The sequence below is a fragment of the Mustela nigripes genome, chromosome 1 (assembly GCF_022355385.1).
Source record: "Mustela nigripes isolate SB6536 chromosome 1, MUSNIG.SB6536, whole genome shotgun sequence".
NCBI classification, from domain to species: domain Eukaryota; kingdom Metazoa; phylum Chordata; class Mammalia; order Carnivora; family Mustelidae; genus Mustela; species Mustela nigripes.
This window is the reverse complement of record NC_081557.1, coordinates 53,353,754-53,379,036: the sequence shown is the minus strand read 5'-3', so window position 1 is coordinate 53,379,036 and position 25,283 is coordinate 53,353,754. Positions and strand designations below refer to the sequence as shown.

The 25,283-nt window shown below is 40.3% G+C and overlaps 1 protein-coding gene and 1 long non-coding RNA gene across 2 annotated transcripts in view; one reads left to right on the top strand and one right to left on the bottom strand.

Annotated features, from left to right (window-relative positions):
- Positions 1-224: 224 nt before the first annotated feature.
- On the bottom strand, positions 225-3,409 carry LOC132024729 (uncharacterized). Its single transcript, XR_009406290.1, has 2 exons — positions 2,426-3,409; positions 225-783 (listed from the first exon to the last, which is right to left on the bottom strand). It is a non-coding gene; the product is annotated as an uncharacterized LOC132024729 (long non-coding RNA).
- A 73-nt stretch (positions 3,410-3,482) lies between these two features.
- The window catches only part of INTS4 (integrator complex subunit 4), a 117,616-nt gene continuing 95,815 nt past the window's right edge, over positions 3,483-25,283 (top strand). Inside the window, exons 1-3 of the mRNA XM_059411627.1 lie at positions 3,483-3,689; positions 8,724-8,918; positions 24,478-24,595. Coding sequence (XP_059267610.1) covers positions 3,636-3,689; positions 8,724-8,918; positions 24,478-24,595 — 367 coding nt within the window. The 5' untranslated portion in view covers positions 3,483-3,635. The remainder of the gene's footprint in view (positions 3,690-8,723; positions 8,919-24,477; positions 24,596-25,283) is intronic.

The window sequence follows — 25,283 nt, the reverse complement described above, 5'->3', positions numbered from 1 at the left end:
ACTAATGAGACTGCCCCCTGGTCATTTGGAGCTCTTTTTGCTGAGCCAACAGGCAGAGAAGGGGTTATTATACCAGTCTGAGTAACCCCAATTTCTAAGGGGAAATTGGGTTGCTGCTATACAATTGGGACAAGGAAGACTCTGTTTGAAGCTCAAGGGATTCACTGGGGTGCTTCATTCTATCTCCAAGTGCAATAATGAAGGTCAAATGAAAATATCACCAATCCAATTAAGACAGCTTTTTATTTGAACATTAAAGAACGCAGAATACTCTTGTTTGTATACCGGTCCAGCCCTAGTTTCTCCCTGTATGCAGTTTACTCTCAATATAAACTGAATTTTCTTTCATTTTTAAAAATTTGAGAGAGACCATGTGTGGGATAGCACAGACAGGGTGAGGGGGGCTGAGGGAGAGGGGCAAGCAGACTCCCCACTTAGCAGGAGCCCAACTTGGGGCAAGATCCCAGGACCCTGGGATCACAACCTAAAGGCAGGTGCTTAACCAACTGAGCGACCCAGGTGCCCCATGAATTTTCTTTCATTTTCTAAGTGTACCAAACTCCCCCCTGCAGCTATATGTAACAATAACTATGTTAGTACTTTTTATAATTGATGCTTAGATGCACATTCAACATCTCTGAAATCAGGATACATCTTAAGATGGCTGTTGGCCAACTGTTCATGTGTAGACTGGGTCATAGCAGTTCATGTCACCATCACTTCCTTTGAGCTCTACATCTGTTGTCTTTGATTGCCATTTAATGACTCTTTGAAGAGATTACCCTGTAATTAGCATTGAAATGAAAAGTTTTAATGTGCACAGAGAGGCAGGGAAATACAGCAGTATATGACAAAGGATATAAATATGTGTAAGTCAGTTTAAAAGAGCTCCTTCAGTAAATATACATAACAAATCTAAGCAATAAGAAACCACTGGTTTTAATTTTAGGGTTTTTTTTTCTTAATTCTTAATTTCTCAATTCTCCTAATTTCCTTTTTTAAAAGTGAGTTTTCTTTTTTTTTAATTTTTTAAGATTTTTTAATTTATTTGACAGAGAGAGAGATCACAAGTAGGAAGAGAGGCAGACAGAGAGAGGGGGAGAAGCAGGCTCCCCACTGAGCAGAGAGCCCGATTTGGGGCTCGATCCCAGAACCCTGAATCATGACCTGAGCGGAAGGCAGAGGCTTTAACCCACTGAGCCACCCAGGTGCCCCAATTCTCCTAATTTCTTAACTATTTTCTTAATTTTTATATATGTCACATAAAATAATGGTTTGTTTCGCAATTGCAGCTTAGATTTGATAGAATATGGTAATGACAGTAGCTGCTAATATTTACTAAAGGCACAGTTTCTAAGTTCTTTTTATTTCACCTGACACATTTGTACATGTGGTAGTCTCTGTGATCTGGGATGACTTTCTTTCTTTCTGGAAAACTCACTATTTGGGGGGCACTGGGGTGGCTCAGTCTGTGGGGCATGGGACTTGATTTCTTTTTTTTTTTTTTTAAGATTTTATTTATTTATTTGACAGACAGACATCACAAGTAGGCAGAGAGGCAGGCGGAGAGAGAGGAGAAAGGAGGAAGCAGGCTCCTCACTGAGCAGAGAGCCCGATGCGGGGCTTGATCCCAGGACCCTGTGATCACGACCTGAGCTGAAGACAGAGGCCTTAATCCACTGAGCCACCCAGGGGCCCCAGGGGACTTGATTTCTGTTCAGGTCATGATCTCAGAGTCTTGAGATCAAGCCAGGTGTCTGGCTCCCCACTGGGCATGGAGAGTGCTTGGGATTCTCTCCCTCTTCCTCTGGCCCTCCTCCAGTAACCCCCCCCAACTCTAGCTCTCTCTCTCTCTCTCAAAATATATTTTTTAAAAAATCACTATTTTTTTTAAAAAGACTTTATTTATTTGACAGATCACAAGTAGGCAGAGAGGCAGGCAAAGAGAGAGGAGGAAGCAGGCTCCCCAGTGAGAAGGGAGCCGAATGCGGGGCTCGATCCCAAGACGGTGAGATCATGACCTGAGTTGAAGGCAGAGGCTTTAACCCACTTGAGCCACCCAGGCGCCCCAAAAATCACTATTTTTAAAGCTAGAGCAAAAATTGTTTCTTCAGTACTTCTATGAGGCACTGCAAGGATGGAAAACTTTTCTTCCCTTCTAGTCTCTCTGGCTGGTCTAATAATTAGAAGACAGAACAAGAGGGGGAAAAAAAAAACCCAAAACCATTTCATTAGGTACAGGAACCCCGAAGTCATGAGGCCCAAAGACAGGCACTTGAGGCTTCTACGCCACCCTGAGCTCGGGAAAAGAGGAAGAGGTGTGCCTCTTCCGAAAGTGGAGAAAGACAATTCACAGAAAGATAGAGCAAATGTTTGGTGAACAAACGTTTGCCGGACTCTAGATTAGGTGTTGATAAAACATTACCTTTGGTATTAGCGTTCTCAGGCAACAGGCCCTCTAAATTCTTTCAGGAAGTTACGCGGAAGGTGAACAGCTCTTCTGAGCCTGTTGCGCCCCGACTGTCTTCAGCTATAAATACTCCCCACACCAAAATGGCACATTTTGGGGTCATTATTCTGCACCCCACCCCCCAATCCTGAGGAAGTCAGTAGTTCTGTGACTCGCATTCCTGTTATCCAAGGACACTTGAGCTCTGATTATGTTTGGGCGTCTCTCTTCCCAGTGACACTGTAGGGCTTTAGGGTGAAGACCGTTTTTCTGGGTGTTGAGGTGTTCTGCACCTGCCACGGTATCCCGCGTCTGCGCTTCTGAAAGACCTTAACAATGAACAGCTAAAGCTTCATGAAGTAAAAACTCGACCGCGGGTTTCACCAATACGACTAATCCACTTCCATCTGCCAAATGTTTCTGTATCATTCCCTTCCACTGTCACGACACCTCAGTCAGGTCAGCTGGCGGAGGCACTCTGTTCATTAAGTGCCAATCAAAGTCTGAAGCTTGGGTGCCTGACCCTTGACCTCAGGGCTCTTTCCTCTCTCCCGGAGCTATGAGGATGCGGGTGAGGGAGGGCTGATTCCTTAAAAGTAAATGGATTTCAAACAACTGGAGTGAGACAGCAGGAAAAAGAATCCCATGGCAGGAGAGGGGTGTCACACAGCTAAACCTTAAAGAGAGCTCAAAAACGCTACAAGCAGCAAACGGGTACAGCCAAAGACGACGAAAATGCCCGCGGGCCCGCTCCCGCTCGTCTTTCCTCCGAAACGCCTCCCGCTGCTCCGGGTTTTGCCTCTAGCTCTGGCTCGTCCCACCTCTGACCTTTGCCCTCCCTTCGCTCACTCCGATGCTAGGCTCCCGACCACTCTGAGTCCACCAGCGAACCTCCGAAGGCTGCCATTGGCTCATCTGCTTCTTCAGTCCAGCCACCTCCTGCTAGAGGCCCCGCCCCCTCGCTCTGCGCCCTCATTTTCGTTCCGCCGACGCACAAGGCGTAGGAGGACAAATTCTGCTGCACCGCGGCAAGGGCAGTGGAGCAGCAGGAAGCGGCCTCTCTTTCTCGGAACTCCACTGCCTTGTGGGATAGTGGTGAGTTCCTCAGGCCCGGGCAAGTTTTCCGGATTCCTCCCCCGCCGCCTCCCTCGTCGAGTACGGAAGCTGAGAGGGTACACGGGCAGTCATGGCGGCGCACCTAAAGAAGCGGGTGTACGAGGAATTCACTAAAGTGGTTCAGGTAATTGATGGAAGGAAGGGTCCTAGGACTAGTTCGGGGAGGGGAAGGTTATCCACGCTCCAGACACTTTGCCAAAACAGGCGCCGCAAACCTGGGTTGAGTGCCGGCTACTTTCATAGGCTCTCCGAAACTACACTTAAGTGGGCGTGTTCGTTTGCAGCTGCTCTTGTCATTTTTAATATGTGCAGTCTGACACTTAATAAAGTTATTAGAGGGGCGCCTGGGTGGCTCAGTGGATTAAGCCGCTGCCTTCGGCTCAGGTCATGATCTCAGTGTCCTGGGATCGAGCCCCGCATCGGGCTCTTTGCTCAGCGGGTGCCTGCTTCTCTCTCTCTCTCTGCCTGACTCTCCGCCTACTTGTGATTTCTCTCTCTGTCAAATAAATAATAAATAAAATCTTTAAAAAAAAAATAAAAAATAAAGTTATTAGAATAGAAAGCTCTTTACAATGTATGAAGATGTCTTATCCGTTATCTCAGTTTATTCTGGTTACGTTAGCACTAAGTTCTACAGATGTGGCTCAAAAGCTTCTGGAGGGATGGGAGGATTCAGAGTCAAATTCTGGTGGAGCTCCTCCCACCTCCTGTCTCCGCCCCCCCCCCCAAAAGCGCCCGGGGACACATTGGTTGTATGCAGAACTCTAAGGGGTTGGAGGTAGAGTCTGTAGAAATTCTCAAGACCCAGCTAAAGCAGGTGAGGGTTCCAGGCTGTATAGGGGCAGAAGTTTCCATTTGTGGAACAGCTTACGTAGAAAGGAGAGCAGTTATTTCCCTCCTTTGGAGTTAAGGACAGGTGGTCCGAGCCCCTGTTAGAGCAGTGACTCTCCATGTGTCTCCTCATAGATGTTTCTTTATAAAATAGAGGTTGATCCCAATTTATCTCCTGTGTCGCTTCTTAGACTTTTTATGCAAATCACCTGGCGATCTTGGTATAATGTAGATTATACTCAGTGGGGTGGGAGAGGTGGAGGCAATAATTTGCATTTCTGACAAGCCCCCAATTGATTCTAGTAGGTCAAAAGCATCCTTAGATCCCTAGAGTACCCCTAGGTCCTCAGACTTCTAGTGTAGCAGGATTTAGACCATCCAGCAGGAAACTTCTTAAGTATTTCATTCATCCCTTCAGCAAGAGTTTGTTGAGTGGTTACTATGTATTAGGTATAGTGAAAGGTGTTGAGCTACAAAGTCCAATACACTTTAGGGTCCTTGTCCTTTAGGAGCTCACAGCCTAGTGGGAGAGACAGAAAAGCATACCGGTGATTATAATACAGAGAGATTATTGTATTGACAAGTTTTCACTTATCTTATTACTTATCGTTTCTGTTTTGTGGACACATTTTTATAGCATATTCCACTGACTGTAGGGAAGATTGCTTTTTTTTTTTTCCCCCTTAAATATAACTTTGAGATTTAAACTTGGCACTTTTTTGTTGCTTCATTTTATGTGAAATTCGTTTTCTTGACCTTTTGGAATGAGTCAACATTCAGGAAGGTTTTTCTTTTTAAAATTTTTAAATTTTGAAATGATCTCTATACCCAACATGGGGTTCAGGCTCACAACCCAGAAATCAAGAGTTGCCTGTTGCACCAACTGAGCTAACCAGAGCCCCCTCAGGAAAGTTTTTCACATTTCACAGAGCTGCTCCTTCCGTGATTTGCTTTCTGGAAATTTCTGGGCCTGTTTCCCCAGCTCACTTTTATTTTTCTTTTTCATAATTGTGGTAAAATACATATATTACCATTTTAAACTTTTTTTTTTGCTCAAGAGTGAGGGAGGGCAGAGGGAGGGGGAAGAGAGAGTCTTTGTGCATAGAGCCCAATGCAGGGCTTGATCTCACCACCCTGAAATCATGACCTGGGCCGAAATTAAAAGAGTTGGATGCTTAACTGACTGACCCACCCATGTGCCCCCATTTTAAACATTTTTAATTGTGTAGTTCGATGGCATTCTGTACATTCACAATTTTTATTTCCTTTTTTCCCATAGTTCTTCTGTTCCCACTACCTAGGAATACTCACCCTTGGTCCAGCATGCCATGTGTTTACACCTCTCCAGACTCTTGGACCTGTTTTCTCTTTCACATGGAGTGCATGTCATTTTTCCCTTTATTTTTGCTTTCCCATTTTTGTTTCAGGACCCATCTAAAACTTCAGCAATAGTTTCATCCCTTCCTCCTCTGCTTCCATGGCTAGTACTCTGTTTGTACTCATCTATTTGTACTTACCACTCAGTGTTATCAGTTGTTAACCTTAAAAATAGTTCTTTTACCAGCCAAAATGTAATTATTTGGGAATAACAGAATGTGCAATTGAGGACATGCAAGCCATGGCAAAACCACAGGCAAGTCCAACAAACAAAAAAGAGGACCCTTATTTTATGGAGAAGAAGGTGGGAGTTTTGAAGGGAAAGTCTAGGATGATGAGAGTTTCTCACTGGCTGAGTTGCAGGAGTGGCTAATTTCTTTTTTTTTTTTTAATACTTTTTTTAAAAAAGATTTTATTTATTTGACAGACAGATCACAAGTAGGCAGAGAGGCAGGCAGAGAGAGATGGAGAAGCAGGCTCCCTGCTGAGCAGAGAGCCTGATGTGGGACTCAATCCCAAGACCCTGGGATCATGACCTGAGCTGAAGGCAGAGGCTTTAACCCACTGAGCCACCCAGGAGCCCCAAGAGTGGCTAATTTGTTGTAGGAGATGCAATGTACATCTTTCTGTGTTGGGGCCTGTAATTGATGATTCTTTCTTGTTGATTTTTCTGTTAGGGTCTATAATCCACAGTTTTCCCCCTAATTGTAAAGTGACACTGTTCCCCCCTTCCAGCCTCCCCTTGTATCCTCCCTACTTAGTTTTGTGAGTTTTTTCTTAAATAATTTCACACAGTATACATATCTCTCTACCAGTCTGGACTCCTTAAGGACAGAAATAATGCCTGGTTCATCTCTGTGTCTTTTGTTATGTGTAGGAGACTCTTGAGTTGTATGAATTGAGATCTGGGTTCTTGGATTTCCCACAAAGATTTATGTGAGGATCCAGGCTCAAATAAAGACAGTCAGAAAGAGTGTAGCAAGCACAAACAGTTTATTAAGGATAGTACACTCTCAAGAATGGAGAGTGTGCAGGCTCAGAGTGGCTACCGCATTGGAACTAGGGGTGTCTTTTTGTGTTTGCATAGATTATGGGTCATAGCTATGGTGGTCTCTTACTGAGGTTGTTTCCAGTCATCTAAGGGACTCTTTCTACCAGTTGGGAGAATGAGTTTTTGGCTCTACCAGGTTCTTGCCAGAACTGTCCTGGCCATCTTTCCCCATAGGAGTCGGCGGGGGTGGGGGTGGGGTGTAGGGGGTGGATTTGAAACCACAATGTAAGTATATTATGATGAAACCCTGGGGCAGAGGTTGAAAAGGAGGGCTGCATGTTCTACACCTGTGGCTCTTGGTCTGTCAGCTCCAGGGTTTTGGAAGCCTTGCCAAGATGTTAAGAGCCACAGAGTCAGGATGTTGTGTCCTCAGGCTTCTCATGTGTCACCTGTTTATCACTACCCTTGCCCCCAGCTCATATCTAACTACTCTGTCACCCATGGATGATGATCATAGGTCCTGGCTCACTAAAATGTTATTGATGGCTGACTGATAGCAGATAGTGGTTTGTCTTCCCCCTTACATATTCTATATGGAAAGAAATCTTTCTCAGGTTTTGACCTGATTGGAGCCCAAGTAACACAGAAGGCTGAATGGTGTAGAATAGGATTTGAGTGGGTAAGGATTTTAAGAAAAGAGCTCATTTCTTCACTTCATTCTGCATGAATCATTACCTTAGAGTGATGATATTATATTAGTGCTTATTTTTATATGTATGCTCACACAAAGACATTGTACTTTAGACTTCTCAAACATCCGTATGATATAGGTATTTTATTCTCTTTTATAGAAGAAGGACTGGCCTCCTCTCACGCGTAAGTGGTTATTGAACCCAAATTCTCTAACTTCAAAATTCTCAGTCCCTTTATATCATGCCCTACTTTGTTCCTGACTAGAATAACCCTAATCTTTTCTCTGTAGAAAGGTAAATTTGTAAAGAGGTGGTTACTCAGGATATCAAAATGATGCATCTGATGTTAAGGAAAATTCTTGATTAAAACATTTGTTTTATTTATTACGCTCTCTGTACCTACTCACAGGGCCTGACTTAAGCTTTGGAGGGACAGGTTCCCTTTTACATGAACTTTTTGGGCACCATTATACATAACAAGTGCATCTAGAAAGCTTCTAGTTATGCACCATCCTTGGGAGAATTGAGAAAAGAGTTACTCAAATAATTGTGCGTATCCTGTACTTCAGATGAGGATCCTTAGTTGAGAAAGACTGGTAGTAGTGTCATAACTCCCATTTTACAGATGATGAAAGTAAGAATTATGACTTACTTATAATAGCAGAACTGGAACTTAGAGATAAGTTCTAACACTGAATAACCATTCAATAAACATTTGTTAAGTGGCTATAGTTTGTGAGCTATTTGACTGCATTAATTTTTTTATACTACCATTCTTTTAATGAAGGGAGAATGGTTTGGGTAGTTATCTGGAGTAAGGAGAAGACTTACTCAGTGTGAGCTGTAGATAGTTGCCATCAGTTCCAGTTTTCTCACCAAGGAAGATGAGCCTGGTGCATGCCTCAGCACAGTCTGAACATATTTATAAACTTGAGATTTCTTTTAAGTAAAGAATGGAGCAGATCCTTTGTGTGTCCTTTTAACCCTAAAGCTAAAACAGTTCTGAGAGATAGAACAAAATGTTAGTAGACCTACTTTACAGAGAAAGAAATTGAGACTTGGAGGAATGAAATGACGAGGCCATAGTGGTAGGAGCTAGTGAAAAGTAAAATGGCAACTCAGCCTGTCTCCAATCCAGTGTCCTTTTCCCAGTTCATAATACTGCTTTTCCCTTAAAAAAGTACATTATCTGGTATAAGGGAGTGAGGCAAAGTGAAAATTGCAGACCCTTTGTTTTCATGTGTTATCTTTGCCTGCTCCTTTGCAGCAACAACAGGAGGAAATTGCAACCAAGAAACTCCGATTGACAAAACCAAGTAAATCTGCAGCACTCCACATAGATCTGTGTAAAGCAACCTCCCCAGCAGATGCTTTGCAGTACCTACTCCAGTTTGCCAGGAAGCCTGTTGAAGCAGAAAGCGTGGAGGGAGTAGTCAGGATTCTCTTGGAACATTATTACAAGGTAAGACTGTCTTGAGGACCTGTTGGGAGTGTGTGTAAGAATTATATCATGTGTACAGAATAGCTTAGTATCACAAGATAAATAAGAAGGTATTCATTCAGCAGTCTTTTACTGAGGGTCTTCCACATGCCAGGCACTGTAGATACAGAGATAAAAAAAGATCCAAATCCTTTTCTTAGAAGTTTGCTGCATCTCTGTGTAGATATAGAAGGTATCCATAGAGTGTATATGGAGACAGATGCGAACATACTGCTGGGGTATTGTTGCCTGTGTTATGTCAAGTGTGGTGGGCATACAAAGGAGGACTTGAGCTGTGACCCTCTGTAACCAGCTTTGTCTCTGAAATACCATCCTGTCATCCTGCTCTTTCTGCCCTAATTCAAGGCCCTTATATCTAATTGCGATAGCCCTCTTTTTTTAACTTTTTTTTTTTCCTTTGTGTAGTGGCATTTCATTTCTCCATGTATTTTACTGGGTTAGACAAAACATCAGTTTGTGACTGATTAAATGCAGGAAATAGTTTAAACAAATGAAAGTCACAAGATGTGTTTATTTTTCAGTTTGTGTAAGTAAGATCTGAAGTAGAAGGAAAGACAAATTTCCAAATATTTGAATCATGGGTGAATCAAAGTTTTAAACTTTAGTATGAAAATTTTTAAGCCTAGACAAGTCAGAACAATACTATAATGATCTCCCAAACACCCATTTCTAGGATTTAACACATAACAGATATCTTGACAGATTTGCTCCCTCTTAAGTTTTTTGTTTTTTTTGAAAATTTTAATATTATTTGACAAGAGAGAAAGAGAGAGAGAGAGAGCACAAGTAGGCAGAGTGGCAGGCAGAGGGTGAGGGAGAAGCAGATTCTCCACTGAGCAGGGAGCCCAACGTGGGGCTTGGTCCCAGGACCCTGGGATCATGACCTGAGCTGAAGGCAGCCACTTAACTGACTGAGCCATACAGATGCCCTTTACTTAATTTTTTAAAGTATAATATATTTCCCAAAACAGTTCAGTAAGGGACTTAAAAAAAAACATGTAACCACATCAGATTAAACTAGATTTCCTTAATGTACTCTAACAACTAGTTTGTATTCTAATTTCTCTCATTTCCAAAATATTTTTTTATAGTTGATTGATTCAAATAAAAATGCAAACACTATTCACACGTGACATTTGTTCTTTTTAATTTTTTTAAATTATTTTTTTAAGATTTTACTTACTTATTTGTCAGAGAGAGAACAGCAGACAGAGGGGGAGGGAGAAGCAAGCTCCCAGCTGAGCAAGGAGCTGATGCAGGGCTCAGTCCTAGGACCCTGGGATCATGACCTGAGCTAAAGGCAGACGCTAAACCAACTGAGCCACCCAAGCATCCCTGGTCATTTTTTAATCTAGAACAATTTTTATTATTTTGGTGACATTGACCTGATAAACTCAGTCAGTTGATAAAATGTCTCTTTTTTTGAATTTTACTTCCTTGGAGGTTAATTTGCTCCTCTACCCCTTTTATTTACTAGGAACGGAAGGTTAGGTATACAATATAGGCCCTGTTAGGTTCAGGTTAAGCATATATTTGAAGTTTTTAAGAATACTTTGTAGATGACGATTTGTATTTCCTTTTGCATCTGTCAGGATGCATGTAATGTCTTCAGGTTTTCCCTTGCAAAAGCTTCTTTTTCTTTTCAATCTCTCTTCTTTCTGTAAACTATGTTTATTTAAATCTTTTAAATATGACATAAAGGGTGTTTTCCTTTACACATATAATATTCTAGCTTAATCAGAAATGCTTATAGTTTTCCAAAGATCGTGTGGATTTTCAGAAATCCATCTCTTTTCACATGTAGTTCTCCCAGTCTGTTTTCCTCTATCTTCCTCCCACTGCCCTGTGATCTGGTCTGCCACTTTCTCTGTCAAGCATATTCCTTCCTCAGAGTCTTTCCACTTATGTTTCCTTTCCCCTAGAACACTTCCTTCAGATGTTCATATGTCTACTTCCCACACTTTGTTCAAGTCATAGCTCAAATGTCATTTTTTCATTAAGGCCTTTTTTTGTCCCTATATTTAAAATTGAAACTGCCTGTTCCACCCTAGAACCTTCTAGCTCCCTTCCTTGATTTTGTTTTCTCCATTGCACTTAGCATATTCTCATATTCTTTTTTTTTTTTTTAAGATGTGTCTATTTGAGAGAGAGCACATATGTGCCTGTGTGTGCAAGAGGAGGGAAAGAGGGAGAGGGTGAAAAATCCTCAAGCAGACCCTGTAGCCCAAGTAGCTTATCTACTAAAATATAAGCAGACCCTGTGCTGACCGGGGATCATGACATGGGGCTTGATGTCACGACCCTGAGACCATGACCTGAGCCAAAATCAAGTGTCCAACTGAGCCACCCAGGCACCCCCATCTTCTTGTATTTTATATAATTTTTCATTTATTTGGTACCTTGTCTATTTCCCTATGCTGGAATGTAAGCCTCTCTTAAGCAGGGATTTTTTTTTTTTTAATTGATGAATCTGTGGTACCAAGAACAGTGTGTGGTAAAATTAATATTTGTTGAATGAGTGAGCTTATGCTTTTGTGAGACTTTTTACTCAGTTAATGAGTGTTTATTATATATCAGGCATTTTTTCTGGGCCCTGGACGGACCTGTTAGCATATTTATTAGCTCTTAGTATAACCAGTGTTTGCCATATGTCTCTCTCCTTTAGACATTAAGCCCTTAAATTCAGGGACTCCAAATTCTAAATCTGTTTATCTCTGTCCCAGTTCCTGTCAAGGTCCCTGGAACAATGGGGGGTTAATAAATGCATGTTTTACATAAATATCATCAGGGTTTCTGTTCTCAAGTTTTCAGACACTTAGTAATCTATTTTTAGTTACTCTTTTCTTAGCAATATCCACCTATTATATGATAATATAACTCTGTTTCCCATAATCATCTGTAATAATACTTCTTTTTTTTCCTGTAATAATACTTCTAAGAACAGTTAACATTTATATAGCTTGTTGGAGTTTATAAAGCTCTTTCCGCATGTAATATTTTTAATCCTGATGACACCATTGTTATTTATGTAATCCAGGTAAGGAACTAAGGAGGGGCCCTGGGTGGCTCAGTCGGTTAAGTGTCTTCCTTCGGGTTCAGGTCATGATTCCAAGGTCCTGGGATTAAGCCTCACGTGGGGCTCCCTGCTCAGTGGGGAGCTTGTTTCTCCCTTTCCCTGTGACTCCCCTTGCTTGTCCACTCTCTCTCTCTTTCTGTCAGGTAAATAAATAAAATGTTTAAAAAAAAAGGGGAACTAAGTTTAGAGCAGTTTAATTTTCAGGGTGACCCAGCTAAGTAAATGGAAGGTCTGGATTTGATCTAGGTTGTTTTGTTTTTTTTTAAACTTTTGTCGTGAAACATTTCAGATATATGTACGAGTAGAGGGAATGGTTTCATTAATTCCCGTGCACCCATTATCCAGTTTCAGCAGTTACCACTGCTGAATGGCCATGCCCCTACCCAACTGTCCATTTCTACTTCCTCCACTCTTAACCCTCTCCACCAGATTCTCCCTGGCATTGTGTCATTATGTTCATAAATTTCAGTTTTTATCTCTAAACGGTACTCTTTTAAGAGATATAACCACAATACCATTATCATGTCTAAAAGAAAAAATGAAATTGGTATTGTGATGTCATACCCTAGGCTCTCTAACCAGGCCATGCTGCTTGCATTAATCTAGCACATTCTAGCCACAAAAAAAAATGAGGACAGATCCCAAATGTGTCCAGTTCTAGATTGATGACCGTAGCACTTTTTATTCTTTGGTTTGTTATCCATAAATGTGGTCTCTTATATTTTAGTAGATAAGCTACTTGGGCTTTTGCTTCTCCTCCAGATTTTTTTTGGTCAGGCAGCAGTATCTGAACTTCCTTGACATGACGGGTTCTTCACTTATGCTACTCTGCTAGTTGTTGTGGAGGATGTAGAACTGTGAGACATGTTCCTTGTCATTATGGGGCTAGTAGTATAGCTGGTAGACCAAATAATGTATGTAGTAAATAGATAGTAAGGGGTAAGGTTATTCATTTCTTCGTTTTTTTTAATTTTCTTGAAACCTGAATACTAACTCTGTGCAGGCCTTGTGCTAGTGTTGGATATAAGAGATAATGTGATCCCTGATCTGAATCTAGTTGGGTAGATACAGACACAATAAATTGATAATTACAATACAGTGTTGTAGGTGCTGTGAAATCTGGGACAGGTTATGATGTGACCTTAAAAAGAGGGTAGTCAGTGTGACTTGGGAGCAGGGGACTAGAATGGCGTTAAAGAGTAGAGTGATCATTGAGATGAGTCTTCTAAAACAGATTTGGGCCAGCTGGAAAACAGGAGGAAAGAAAGGCGTTTTAGAAAGAAAGAGCAATTGTAAGCAAACACATGGAGATGTGAGATAGCCTGTCACATTAGAAGAAATGCAAGCAGCTGGTATAGATTTTAAATCGAAAGTTCTTTAAGAGATAAGACTAGAAATCATGGAGGGCCTCTATTTTATCTTGTAGGTTTTGTTGTAGAAATGTCACTCTGGAAATAGGATGGAGAGTGGAGGAATTGGATGATGGGAAAATGGGTGTTAGGGTGACCAACAAGGAGACTGATAAATATGAAGCAAGGTGATGAAAGCCTGAATCAGGGTGATTTTGATGGTGAGAAGAGCAGTTATTAGAGAGGGCTTCCCTGGAGGCAGTTTGTTTTAAGCTTAGGTGTTGAGGGTACCAGGGGATAATTTCAGAAAGTAGAAGAACTTGGGTAACGTATCCAGATTGATCAGGAGTGTTACTAGGTCAGATACTGTTTTCTTTTTTGTGCCATTCTTGCCTCCTCTTGTCTGCTAGGCCCAGTACTTCTGCTTTCTCTTTAACTCTCTTGTGTTTGGAGGTCTGTGACTCCATTTCATACCATTGAAAGGCTATATAGCTCTTTTCTTGTCCTCTCTTACTGCAGGTTATTTTTTACTAGGATTTGACTAGTCCATTATCTCAGAAAGACCTGTTTCTTTGACACTTCAATAATTTGAAGTCCATAAAATAATTGACTTTTCCTTTTATATTCAAAACTGAATTTAGGATCTCCCTTCATTCTCCAGTCTACCTTATCTTGGGAAGTTGTCCCATTATTGATATAGACCCTTAAATCAGAAACCTGAGAAAGATCCTTTACCTTTTCTTCTCCTATTTCCTTCTTCACTGAGTCTTGTTGATTTTACTTTTTAAAAAATTTTTGTTATGTTAGTCACCATCATTAGTTTTTGATGTAGTGTTCCGTGACTCATTGTTTGCGTATAACACCCAATGCTCTGTGCAATCCGTACCCTCCGTGCCCTCCTTCATACCCATCACCAGGCTCACGCATCCCCCTACCCTCTCCCTTCTAGAACTATCCATTTGTTTCTCAGTTCGTGGTCTCTCATGGTTTGTCTCCCACTCCAATTTCTCTCGCTTCATTTTTCCTTCTCCTGATGTCAAAATATCTTTTGTTTCCCCTGTTAACCTCAGTAATCCAAGTAACATTTTGTTTTATTTCATTTTATTTATTTATTTAGAGAGCAAGAGCATGGTGAGCAGGAGTGGAGCTGGTATAGCAGAAGCAGAGGGAGAGAGAGAATCCTAAGCAGACTCCATGCGTGCATAGTGCAGAGCCCAATGCAGGGCTCAATCTTAGGACCCTGAGATCATGACCTGAGCTGAAATCAAGAGTAGGGTGCTTAACTGACTGAGCTACCACATTTAAAAAATTTTATTGTGAAATACAACACATAGAGAAAAACAGGTAGAAAAATGTCACATAGCATATTGCTCATACTGTGAACACAATGTGTAACTACCATCCAGGTTAAGAAATGGAATATTATCAGCCTCTCGTAAGCCTCTTCAAACTACCCTCTAATGATTTAGATTGTGCCCAAAAGATAACCACCAGTGTCCTCACTTTCAGGGTAATAACTATCTTTCTTTTACTTTTTACCATTAAGCCTATACTCCTAAATACAATTTATTTTTATCTTTTTTTTAAACTTAATGTAATTAAGGAATATAGTGTAAATCTTTTATGTGTGGCTTTTGCTCAAAATTCTACCTATATTGTTATTCATTCATATTATTGATGGTAGCTATAGTTTATTCATTTTCACCACAGTATAAGGTTTCATGGTATGAATATACACATTTATTTACCCATTCCATTATTATTATTATTATTATTATTTTAAAGATTTTATTTATTTATTTGACAGACAGAGATTACAAGTAGGCAGAGAGGCAGTCAGAGAGAGGAGGAAGCAGGCTCCCTGATGAACAGAGAGCCCGATGTGGGGCTTGATCCCAGGACCCTGGGATCATGACCTGAGCTGAAGGCAGAGGCTTTAACCCACTGAGCCACCTAGGCGCCCCATACCCATTCCATTATTGACGGACATTTAGGCTGTCTCCACTTTTTAACTACTATAGGAAGTAGTGCCATGAACATTTTGTACAGGTCTCTTGGTATGTATGTCTTACATTTCTATATTCTGTATACCCCAGAGTGAAATTACTGAGCCAACTTTTTTATGTCTTTTTTTTTTAAGATTTTATTTATTTAAGAGACAGAGAGTTAGTGAGCCAGAGCGTACAAGCTGGAGGGGCAGAGGGAGAGGGAGAAGCAGGTTCCCTGCAGAGCAGAAAGTCCTAGGACCCTGGGATCATGACCTGAGCTGAAGGCAGTCACTTAACCGAGTCACCCAGGCACTCCCTGAGCCAACTTTTTCAAAGTGGTAGTACCAATTTAGAACCGCCCCCCCCCACCATTGGCGCTGTGAGAATTCCAATTCCACATATTTGCCAACAGTCGAAATTGTTGATCTTTTTCATTTGACAGTTCTGTGGATGTGTGTGGTATATCGTTGTGGCCTTAATTTGTAGTCCTTAGATTTCTGATGAAGTGGAACAATTTTAATATACTTAATTGGCCATTTGGATATTTTTTTAGGTAATGTCGATTGATGTTTCTTGCATATTTTTCTTTTTCCTTATTGTTTTGTGTGAATTCTTTATATTCCAGTACAAGTTCTTTAATGGCTTTAATGGTTATATGTGTTTTCAAATATCTTCTTCCTATTTAGTCCCTCCCACTATCCCCCACCTGCGTACTTTTATTCCCTTAGTGTTGTATTTCGATGAAAAGAATTTCTTAATATAGCCCAATTTGACAATTTTTTCATTTATTTTTGGGCTTTTCTTATCTGATGTAAGAAGGGTTTGCCTACCTTGAACTCACTAAGACATTTTGCTGCATTATTACTAGAAACTTTATTATTTGCTTTTTACACATGGGATTGATGTGTGTGTATGTTGCTTGGGTATATGGAAATCCAAATGTCCAGCAGCATTTATTGAAAAGAATGTCCTTTCTCCGTTTTTCTGCCATTACCACCTTTGTGGTAAATGAAGTATCTATATATGGGTATTTCAGGACTTTTTATTCTATTCCAGTAGTTTGTCTGTTCTCATGCCAGTACCATGCTGTGTTAGTATAGCATTACATTAAATCTTGACGTCTGACAGGACAAGTTCACTTACCTTGTCTTCTTTAAGAATATTTAGTTATTCTTGGTCTTTTCATTTTTTATGAGTTTTGATATCAGCTTGTGAAATTCTGCCACAAAACAAAATTTCAGCTAGGATTTTGATTAGGCTTGCATTAACTCTTGTTCTGCTGACATTTAGGGATTAACATTTTACTGTATTGAGTTTTCCAGTCCATAAACATGGAAGATATTTGCATTTTTTTGCTAGTTACTCCTAGATATTTAATATTTTATTATTGTAAATGGTAATATTTTTAAAATTTCATTTTCTAACACTACATAGCTGGAATTCAGAAGTGCAGTTGACTTTTATTTATTAACTCATATGTCTTACAACCTTACCAAGCTCACTTTATAATTTTAATAAGTTACATATAGATAATTTTGCATTTTTTAAATAATCATCAGCAAATAATGGCTTTAATATTAATACAGTGAGACCAGCGATCTTTTGATCATAGTCTATGTGATATACCTACTTCTACATTTTATTTTCATCTTTTTTATGTCTTTTTTAATTCAGGTAAGACCTATGTAAACAACATGTAGTTCTTAATTTTTATCTATTTATTTTTAAAGATTTATTTATTAGAGAGAGTGAGCAGTGGGAGGGGCAGAGGGAGAGGGAGATAAACAGACTCCCTGTTGAGCAGGGACCCTGATATGGGGCTCAATTCCAGGACCCCAAGATCATGACCTAAGCTGAAACCAAGAGTTGGATGCTTAATTGATTGAGCCACCCAGGATCCCTAAAGTTTAGTTAGTTTTTAAAAAAAGTTTGTTTTAAAAATTAATCATTTGGGGCACCTGGGTGGCTCACTGGGTTAAAACCTCTGCCTTCGGTTCAGGTCATGATCCCAGGGTCCTGGGATCGAGCCCCGAATCTGGCTCTCTGCTCAGCGGGGAGCCTGCTTCCTCCTCTTTCTCTGCCTGCCTCTCTGCCTACTTGTGATCTCTGTCTGTCAAGTAAATAAATAAAATCTTTAAAAAAAATTAATCAGGGGCGCCTGGGTGGCTCAGTGGATTAAGCCGCTGCCTTCGGCTCAGGTCACGATCCCAGTGTCCTGGGATTGAGCCCCGCATCGGGCTCTCTGTTCAGCAGGGAGCCTGCTTCCTCCTCTCTCTCTCTGCCTGCCTCTCTGCCTACTTGTGATCTCTCTCTCTGTCAAATAAAATAAATAAAATCTTTAAAAAAAAAATTAATCATTTATTTCATTATGTTTAATGTTATTATCGATATATGTAGATTTAAAGCTACCCTGTTATTATATGCATTATATTTATCTTACCTGGTTAATGTTCTTTTTATCTCTTGTTTCTTGCCACCTTCATCTTTAGCTTTGAGTTAAATATTCTTTTATACTTTCTTACTGGTTAGCCTGGACATTACAACATGAAATTTTTAAAAATTTGATGTGAAAAATATTTTTTTTAATTTTATGTATTTATCTGAGGGAGAGAGAGAGAGAAAGCAAGGGGGAGAGACGGTGGGGTGGGGGGAGAAGGTAGTGGGCTTGATTGCAGGACCCTAGAATCATGACCTGAGCCAAAGGCAGACACTTATTGAACCGAGCACCCAGGCACTCCTGACGTGACATTTTAAAAAATTTAATTTTACTTTTGTCAAAGTGTAATAAAATATGAATTCTTGACTTATCAGAGTCAAATGTTTTATGGCACAGTAACCATTTTGGACAGAGCAAGGACTTACCTCCGTTTATCCATCTTCCTGACTTATATGTGAGTGTAATTGTATATTTTAATTCTCTGTCTTTCACTCTGTAAGACAATGTGGTGGTTTTTTTGTTTTGTTTTGTTTTCTTGAGAGAGAGAGAGCACATGCATATGAGGGAGTGGCAGAGGGAGAGAGTCTTTTTTTTTTTTTTTTAAGATTTTATTTATTTATTTGACAGAGGGAGAGATCATAAGTAGGCAGAGAGGCAGGCAGAGAGAGAGGGGGAAGCAGGCTCCCTGCCGACCAGAGAGCCTGATTCGGGTCTTAATCTCAGGACCCTGAGATCATGACCCAAGCCAAAGACAGAGGTTCAACCCACTGAGCCACCCAGGTGCCCCAACAGAGGGAGAGAGTCTTATGCAGGCACCGTGGTCAGCACAGAGCCTGACACAGGGCTCGATTTCATGATCCTGAGATCATGACCTGAGTGGAAATCAGGAGTTAGACATTTAACTGACTGAGCCACCCAGGCACTCCAAGACAGTGTTATTTTATATAGGCAATATTCATTTAGGTTTACTAAATATTTATAATTTACTCCAATATGTTTATCATTACTTTTCTCTCCCCACATATGTGACTATTCATCTGGAATTATTTTCCTTTTGGCTAAAGAATACCCTCTGATATTTCCATTTATTTTAAGTTTAGTGGTGAGACTTCTTTGTGTTTCTTGTATGGAAAAGTTCTATTTTGCTTCCATTCTTGAAGGATTTATTTTTATTATTAAAGATTTTTTAAATTGAATTATAATATATGGTGTTATTAGTGTCAGGTGTGCAGCATACTTTTTTAACAACTGTATACGTTACTCATTGCTCTGCCTACTTGTGTGTCAAATAAATAAAATCTTAAAAAGAAAAAAAAAAAAAGCACTGTTTACTTGGCCCCTCATTTCTCCATTCCTCACTCTCCCATTTGGCAGAAGCCTGAAGAAAAAGCAGCCCCACACTCTAGGTGAACCTTCCTGGGTTCCTTCCTTATGTGGTCCTATAATTATTTATCTTTTAGTTTTCTAATACTTTCAAATACACATATGTGTATACATGCACCTATCTTGTATACATAGATATGTATATGTGTTTATCTGTATACATATATTTTTGTATGTATATGTATGTGTGCACATACTTTTTTTTTTAGACATCCATGGTACTTTTCTGGTTTTCCTAAGCAGAAAGATTGATCTGAATTAATCTAGCCTTTACCTTAGTGGAAGTGGAAGTCATGCCAACGTCTTTTGCTGGACTATTACAGTATACTCTTAATTTGTCTCTCTGTTTAGTTTTGCCCCTTCCAACCCAATCATTATATTAAGGCTGGATTGATATTTCAAAAATTCAAATCTGTTCATGTCACTCTCCTGTTTATAGTTCATCAAAGGATTTTTATTGCTCTTTGGACAAAGGTTACTCATTTGTTTATTCAGCAGTGAACAAATATGTGTTGAATTCCTGCTTCATGGTAGGCCTTATCAGAGAGATCCTTGCCATAATTCTCAAAAAAATGTGGTGTGTGTTAGTCTTTTAAGCCTCATCTAGGGGCACGTGGATGGCTTAGTTCGTTGGGCATCTACCTTTGGCTCGGTCATGATCCCAGGGTCCTGGGATCAAGCCTGTCATCCTGGTCAGGACAGAACCTCCTTCTCATCACTTCCCTGTGTGTGCTCTCTCACGCTATCTCTGTTGCTAACTCTGTTTCTCTCTAATAAATAAATAAAATCTTAAAAAAAAAAAAGCATCATCTCCTGTCAATGTACATTCTAGCCATATTACCCTGTTTTCAGTTCTGAAAGTTGTGGTATCCTTTCCTGACTCAGAGCATTGTTTCGTTCTTTCTCCTCTGCCTCAAATTAGATCAGGAACTCTTTGACCATAATATCCAGTTATTTTAAAGTCCTATCTGATATGTCATATGCTTTCATAGAACTCTGTATTTCTTCCTTACAACTTTATAATTACTAAATGGACATTACTTCATAAATGTCTGCCTTGCCCCTCAAACTTCAAGTTCCACGAGGACAGGGTATCCCCATGGCCTGGTACGGGGTGGCTCCTAGTGTGCAGGAAATCTGTGTTGAACATATAAGTGGATGGATTATTTACTGAGTGAATTAAGGAGAACACTTGGCTCTTCCTTTTCTTGTTCTCTTGTTTTTATGTACATAGTGCTTTCTTAGCATTTTGCTAGTCACTTTTGTGGCTCACAGGCCAGATGGGGGAATACACAATCACAAGTAAATACAAGTACTGTAGTGAAGGGCATGATAAAGGGTTGTTCAAGATTGTTCCATGTCCAGTTCAGGGATCAGAGATGACTTTCTGGGGTTAATACACCTAAAGGACAGGAGTAGGTGGGTGTGGGAGAAAGGGAAGGCAGCCTAGGTAGAGGAACCATCTTAAGTGTAAGTACAGAAGCTTGAGGCAGTGTGGCATCACTGGTAAGGAACTGTGGGAGCTGACATAGTGGCCAGTCTTTGCAGGCCTTTGTGGCATGCTAAGCAGCTCCAACTTCTTTCTGTAGAAAACTGGGAGCTTTTGAAGGGTTGTGTATATTTGTATAGATTTAAAAATTTATACTCTTTTTTTAAAAATTGCAACAATTCAGGGCACCTAGGTGGCTCATTCAGTTAAGTGTCTGCCTTTGGCTCATGTCATGATCCCAGGGCCCTGGGATCAAGCCCTGTGTCAGACTCTCTGCTCAGCGGGGAGTCTGCTGCTCCCTATCCTTCTGCCCCTCCCCACCCCCCCCACCATTCTCTCTCATATGTGCACATGTTCTCTTTCTCTGTTAAATAAATAAATAAAATCTTTCTAAAAAATTACAACAGTAATATTTATTGTAACAAATTCAAGCACTAAACTGTAAAAGAATGAGATTTACCTCTGCAAATAAAACAGTTAAAAAATGGGGTGCCCTGGAGGCTCAGTAAGTTGAACATCCGACTCTTGGTTTCTGCTCAGGTCGTGATCTCATGGCTTGTGGGTTTGGGCCAGATTGGGCTCTGTGATCAGCAGGAAGTCTGCTTGAAAGATTCTCTCCCTCTGTGACTAGCCCCCTGCCCCTGCTCTCACACTCATTCTTTCTCTCTAAATGAATAAATCTTTATTGTTGTTGTTGTTGTTTGTTATTTCTTTTTGTTTTTTAATTTATTCATTTGACATAGTGAGAGGGAAAGAGAAAACAAGCAGGAGGTGCGGCAGAGGGAAAAGCAGGCTCCCCACTGACTAGGGAACCTGGTATGGGGCTTGATCCCAGGACCCAGGGATCAAAGGCAGACGCTTAACTGACTAAGCCACCCAGGCACCCCAATGATAAATCTTAAACAAAAAAGTTAAAAAACAATATGTGCTCTCTAGAGATTACTCTGGAGAAAATCACTGCTAACAGTTTTAGATGCACTTCTCTAGAGCTTTATATACAGCATTTTAGAATTTCCCATATTCTGAGTTTATACCTTTCTTCTGCCTGGAACGCTGCTTCCCTAAATCTCCCTATGGCTCTCTGTCTGACTCAGTTAAGTGTCCTCTCAAAAGTTGGGTCCTCAAGAGTGAACTTTCCTCACTGTCCTATCTAGAATTGCCTCTCCCTAATATTCTTTAATCCATTCCACACTTAATTTTTCTTCAGAATGTTTACATGTGAAATTACATATTCTTTGCCAGTCTTATCCATTTGACTGTAAGATCTGTGAGAGCAGGAATTGCTTCTGCTTTATTCACTATTGTATCCCTAGGAGCTAGAATGGTGCTTGGCACATACAATAAATACTTCTTGTATGTATGTTGAATGAGTAAATTAGTTACTATTTTAGATAGAATACAGTACTTTCATGTGATTTTTCCAAAAAGTTAACTTTTGTTTGGTAGCTTTACAAACACACAAAAGGAGAGAAAATAATATGAGCCTTCAGATCTACCTCATCTAGCTTTGAATGGTTATTAGCTTTTTGTCATTCTTGTTTTGATGCATTTCCCCCCACTTTTGGTGGGTAGGGCATATCTGAGGCAGCATATCATTTCACTTGTGAATACTTATTTATCTGTGTTTAACAAATAAAGGCCTATTTTAGGACTTTAAAATAAACCCATGACAATCTTTAATAGCATATAATACCTGGTCCATGTTCAGTTTTCATCGATTGTCTTTTTTAAAAAGATTTATTTATATATTTATTTTTAGAGAGTATATGCGTGTGTGCATGTGTGCGTTAGCATGGGGGAGGGGCAGAGGAGGAGGGAGAGAGGGAATCCTCAAAGCAGACTCTGCATTGAGTGGGGAGCCGTATGTGGGGCTTGATCCTGGGACCCCGAGATCATGACCTGAGCCAAAATCAAGAGTCGGACACTTAACCAACAGAGCCATCCAGGTGCCTCTCACTAATTGTCCAAAAGAAGACTTTGTATGGTTTGTTGGTTTGAAGTAAAATTCGGTTTATTTATCTATCCCCTTGGTTTATCCCCTTAAGTCTCTTTTAAAAATCTGTAGCATTTTTGCCCTCCATCTTTTCTTTCATTCCCATGCCACTTTTGTTTGTTTGTTTAAAAATCTGGGCATGTACCCTGTGGAATTTCCAAAATTCTAGACTTACCTTTCATGTGTTTTTTACTCACTCTTTATGGTACCCCTCTGGGTACCGTATTCACAGCAGTGCAGTTCAGGCTTTATTATCCTCTGCATGAAACAGTTGATGACCAGAGAGAGGAAGGGAGGAGGCACTCATATCTCACTGCATCCTATGTGATATTGCTGGGCTAGTCATTTTCCTCTCAGTGTCCTTTGAGGTTATTACCAGTTCCATGTCACAGACAAGGCTTAGAGAGGTTAATTTGCCTGTTGAAGACATAGACCTTATGTCAGGACATAGTGAGTCCAGGCTTTACACCTAGATCTCGTTAATTTCAAAGCCCTTTTTCTTCCCCACAGTTAAGTTCCCAAGAAAATGACTTTTCCTAAGTTATATACATGGCAAGCGGCTTGCCAGGATTCTAGGTCCTCCTACTCCATATCTGTTGCTTTTTGTCCTGCTTCAGGCCTCTTTGGTGTGCTTTGTCACTTCCTTAGAAACTGTAGGTGGGAGCTAGGGAGTTGGTCATATCAAGAAGGTACTTCATCTTATGAGCATACATTTAAGTAATTTTGTCTTTGGTACAGAAATGTGCTGACCTAATCTTAGCATTGGCAAGATACTTTTTTCCCCGTGTGTGTGTGTGTGTGTGTATAAAACATATATTTTTATATATTTGTTTGTTAAATATAAATATATGTGTGTGTATATACACACACACACACACACATATATATTTTCAATATGTATACCCACATAGTGCCACATATTGTGCTACATAATTGACATATGGTGCTGAACAGAAGGACATGTTCCTTTTTGACGTTGGGAGAAATTTTTCACTATAGGAATGTTGGTGCAAATTGGAGACCACCTTGCAGTATTGTGGCCAAAAGGGCCAGACAACTCATTTCTTAGTCTCCCTTGCCCCAGCAGTTCAGGCACAAGCCCTACACCCAGCCAATTAGATTCACCAGCCTCAGACTTCTAATCAGGCTGTGGTGATCCAAAAAGCAGGTTGGGTGAGAGATAGATGTGGTAGCTGCAGGACCCGGTTTCCAGAAGCTTCGGGAACAGTGGTGCCACCAGCAACGTTAGGTGACCAGTGCTGGCAATATTGGTGGGGCAGCTTGCTGTACTTCATGTCTGATATAGCTGCACAGTGGAAAAAGGGTACTTTAATCCTAAAAGCATGTTTCTGGTTAGGAAGTAATGGTATTAGGGCGCCTGGGTGGCTCAGTTGGTTAAGGGTCTTCCTTTGGTTCAGGTCATGATCTTAGGGTCATGGGATTGAGCCCCATGTCAGGCTCCCTGCTCAGCAGGAAACCTGCTTCTCCCTCTCCTCTGCCCCCCAGTCCCGCTTTTGTTCTCTCTTGCTCACTCTCTTTCAAATAAATAAAATCTTAAAAAATAAAAAAGGTAATGGTATTAGGAAGGCATAGAAAAATTCCCATTCACTTTGCAATAATTTAGGTCTAACATACTGATTGAAAAAAGCTCTTTCCCCTGAAGTTGATAAGATTAATTTTTCAGAAATAAAACCTTAGAATTCTTGGATCATTGAATCACTTTTGAGATGTTAGTTTCCCATGTTCCTCTCTGTTGGTTAGGTGAGACTAGAGCATCAAGGTAACAACAGCTTCTTTTGTTCCAGGAGAATGATCCATCTGTGAGACTGAAAATTGCATCATTGTTGGGTTTATTATCAAAGACTGCAGGATTTTCACCAGACTGCATTATGGATGATGCCATTAACATCCTGCAGAATGAAAGTAAGTTATAATTTAAAAGCTATATAATCAGAGCAAAATCTTTAGTTCCATCTATATAGAATTTAGGAGGAATCTTTCTTGTATTGGTTGTTATTGAAAAGGAATTTGAGGATGATTCAATAAAACGTACATATGTTTACATTAGAGATAAAATATAGTTTTGTCTCTTAATAGCTATCATTTATTGACTTTTACCAAGTGCCATATACTTAAAGTAGGTTATATATGATGGAAGATAGATATTATTGTCCCTATATTTTAGGTGGAAAAACTGAAGCTCAGAGAAGCTAACTAACTTGTTCAAGGTTACTTCATATGTGATAGAAAGATGTTTTGTATGTATGTGATATTTTGTCAACTGTACCATGCTAATTCAAGACATGAGAGGTGCTCTTCTGGTCATGTGGTCTCTCATAGTTTACTTCCTATAAAAGTGACATCTAGCTCTCACATGTTACTGTTTTCCTTTTTGTTCCTCATGAATGCATGCTAAAATTATTCTCAGCTTTTACATAAACTGGGAAAGCATTTCACCTTTAAAATTCTTTTGAGGGTGCCTGGGTTCCTCAGTTGGTAAAGCAACTGCCTTCGGCTCAGGTCATGATCCTGGAGTCCTGGGATCAAGTCCTACATTGAGCTTCCTGCTCCATGGGGAGTCTGCTTCTCCCTCTGACCTCCCCTCTCATGC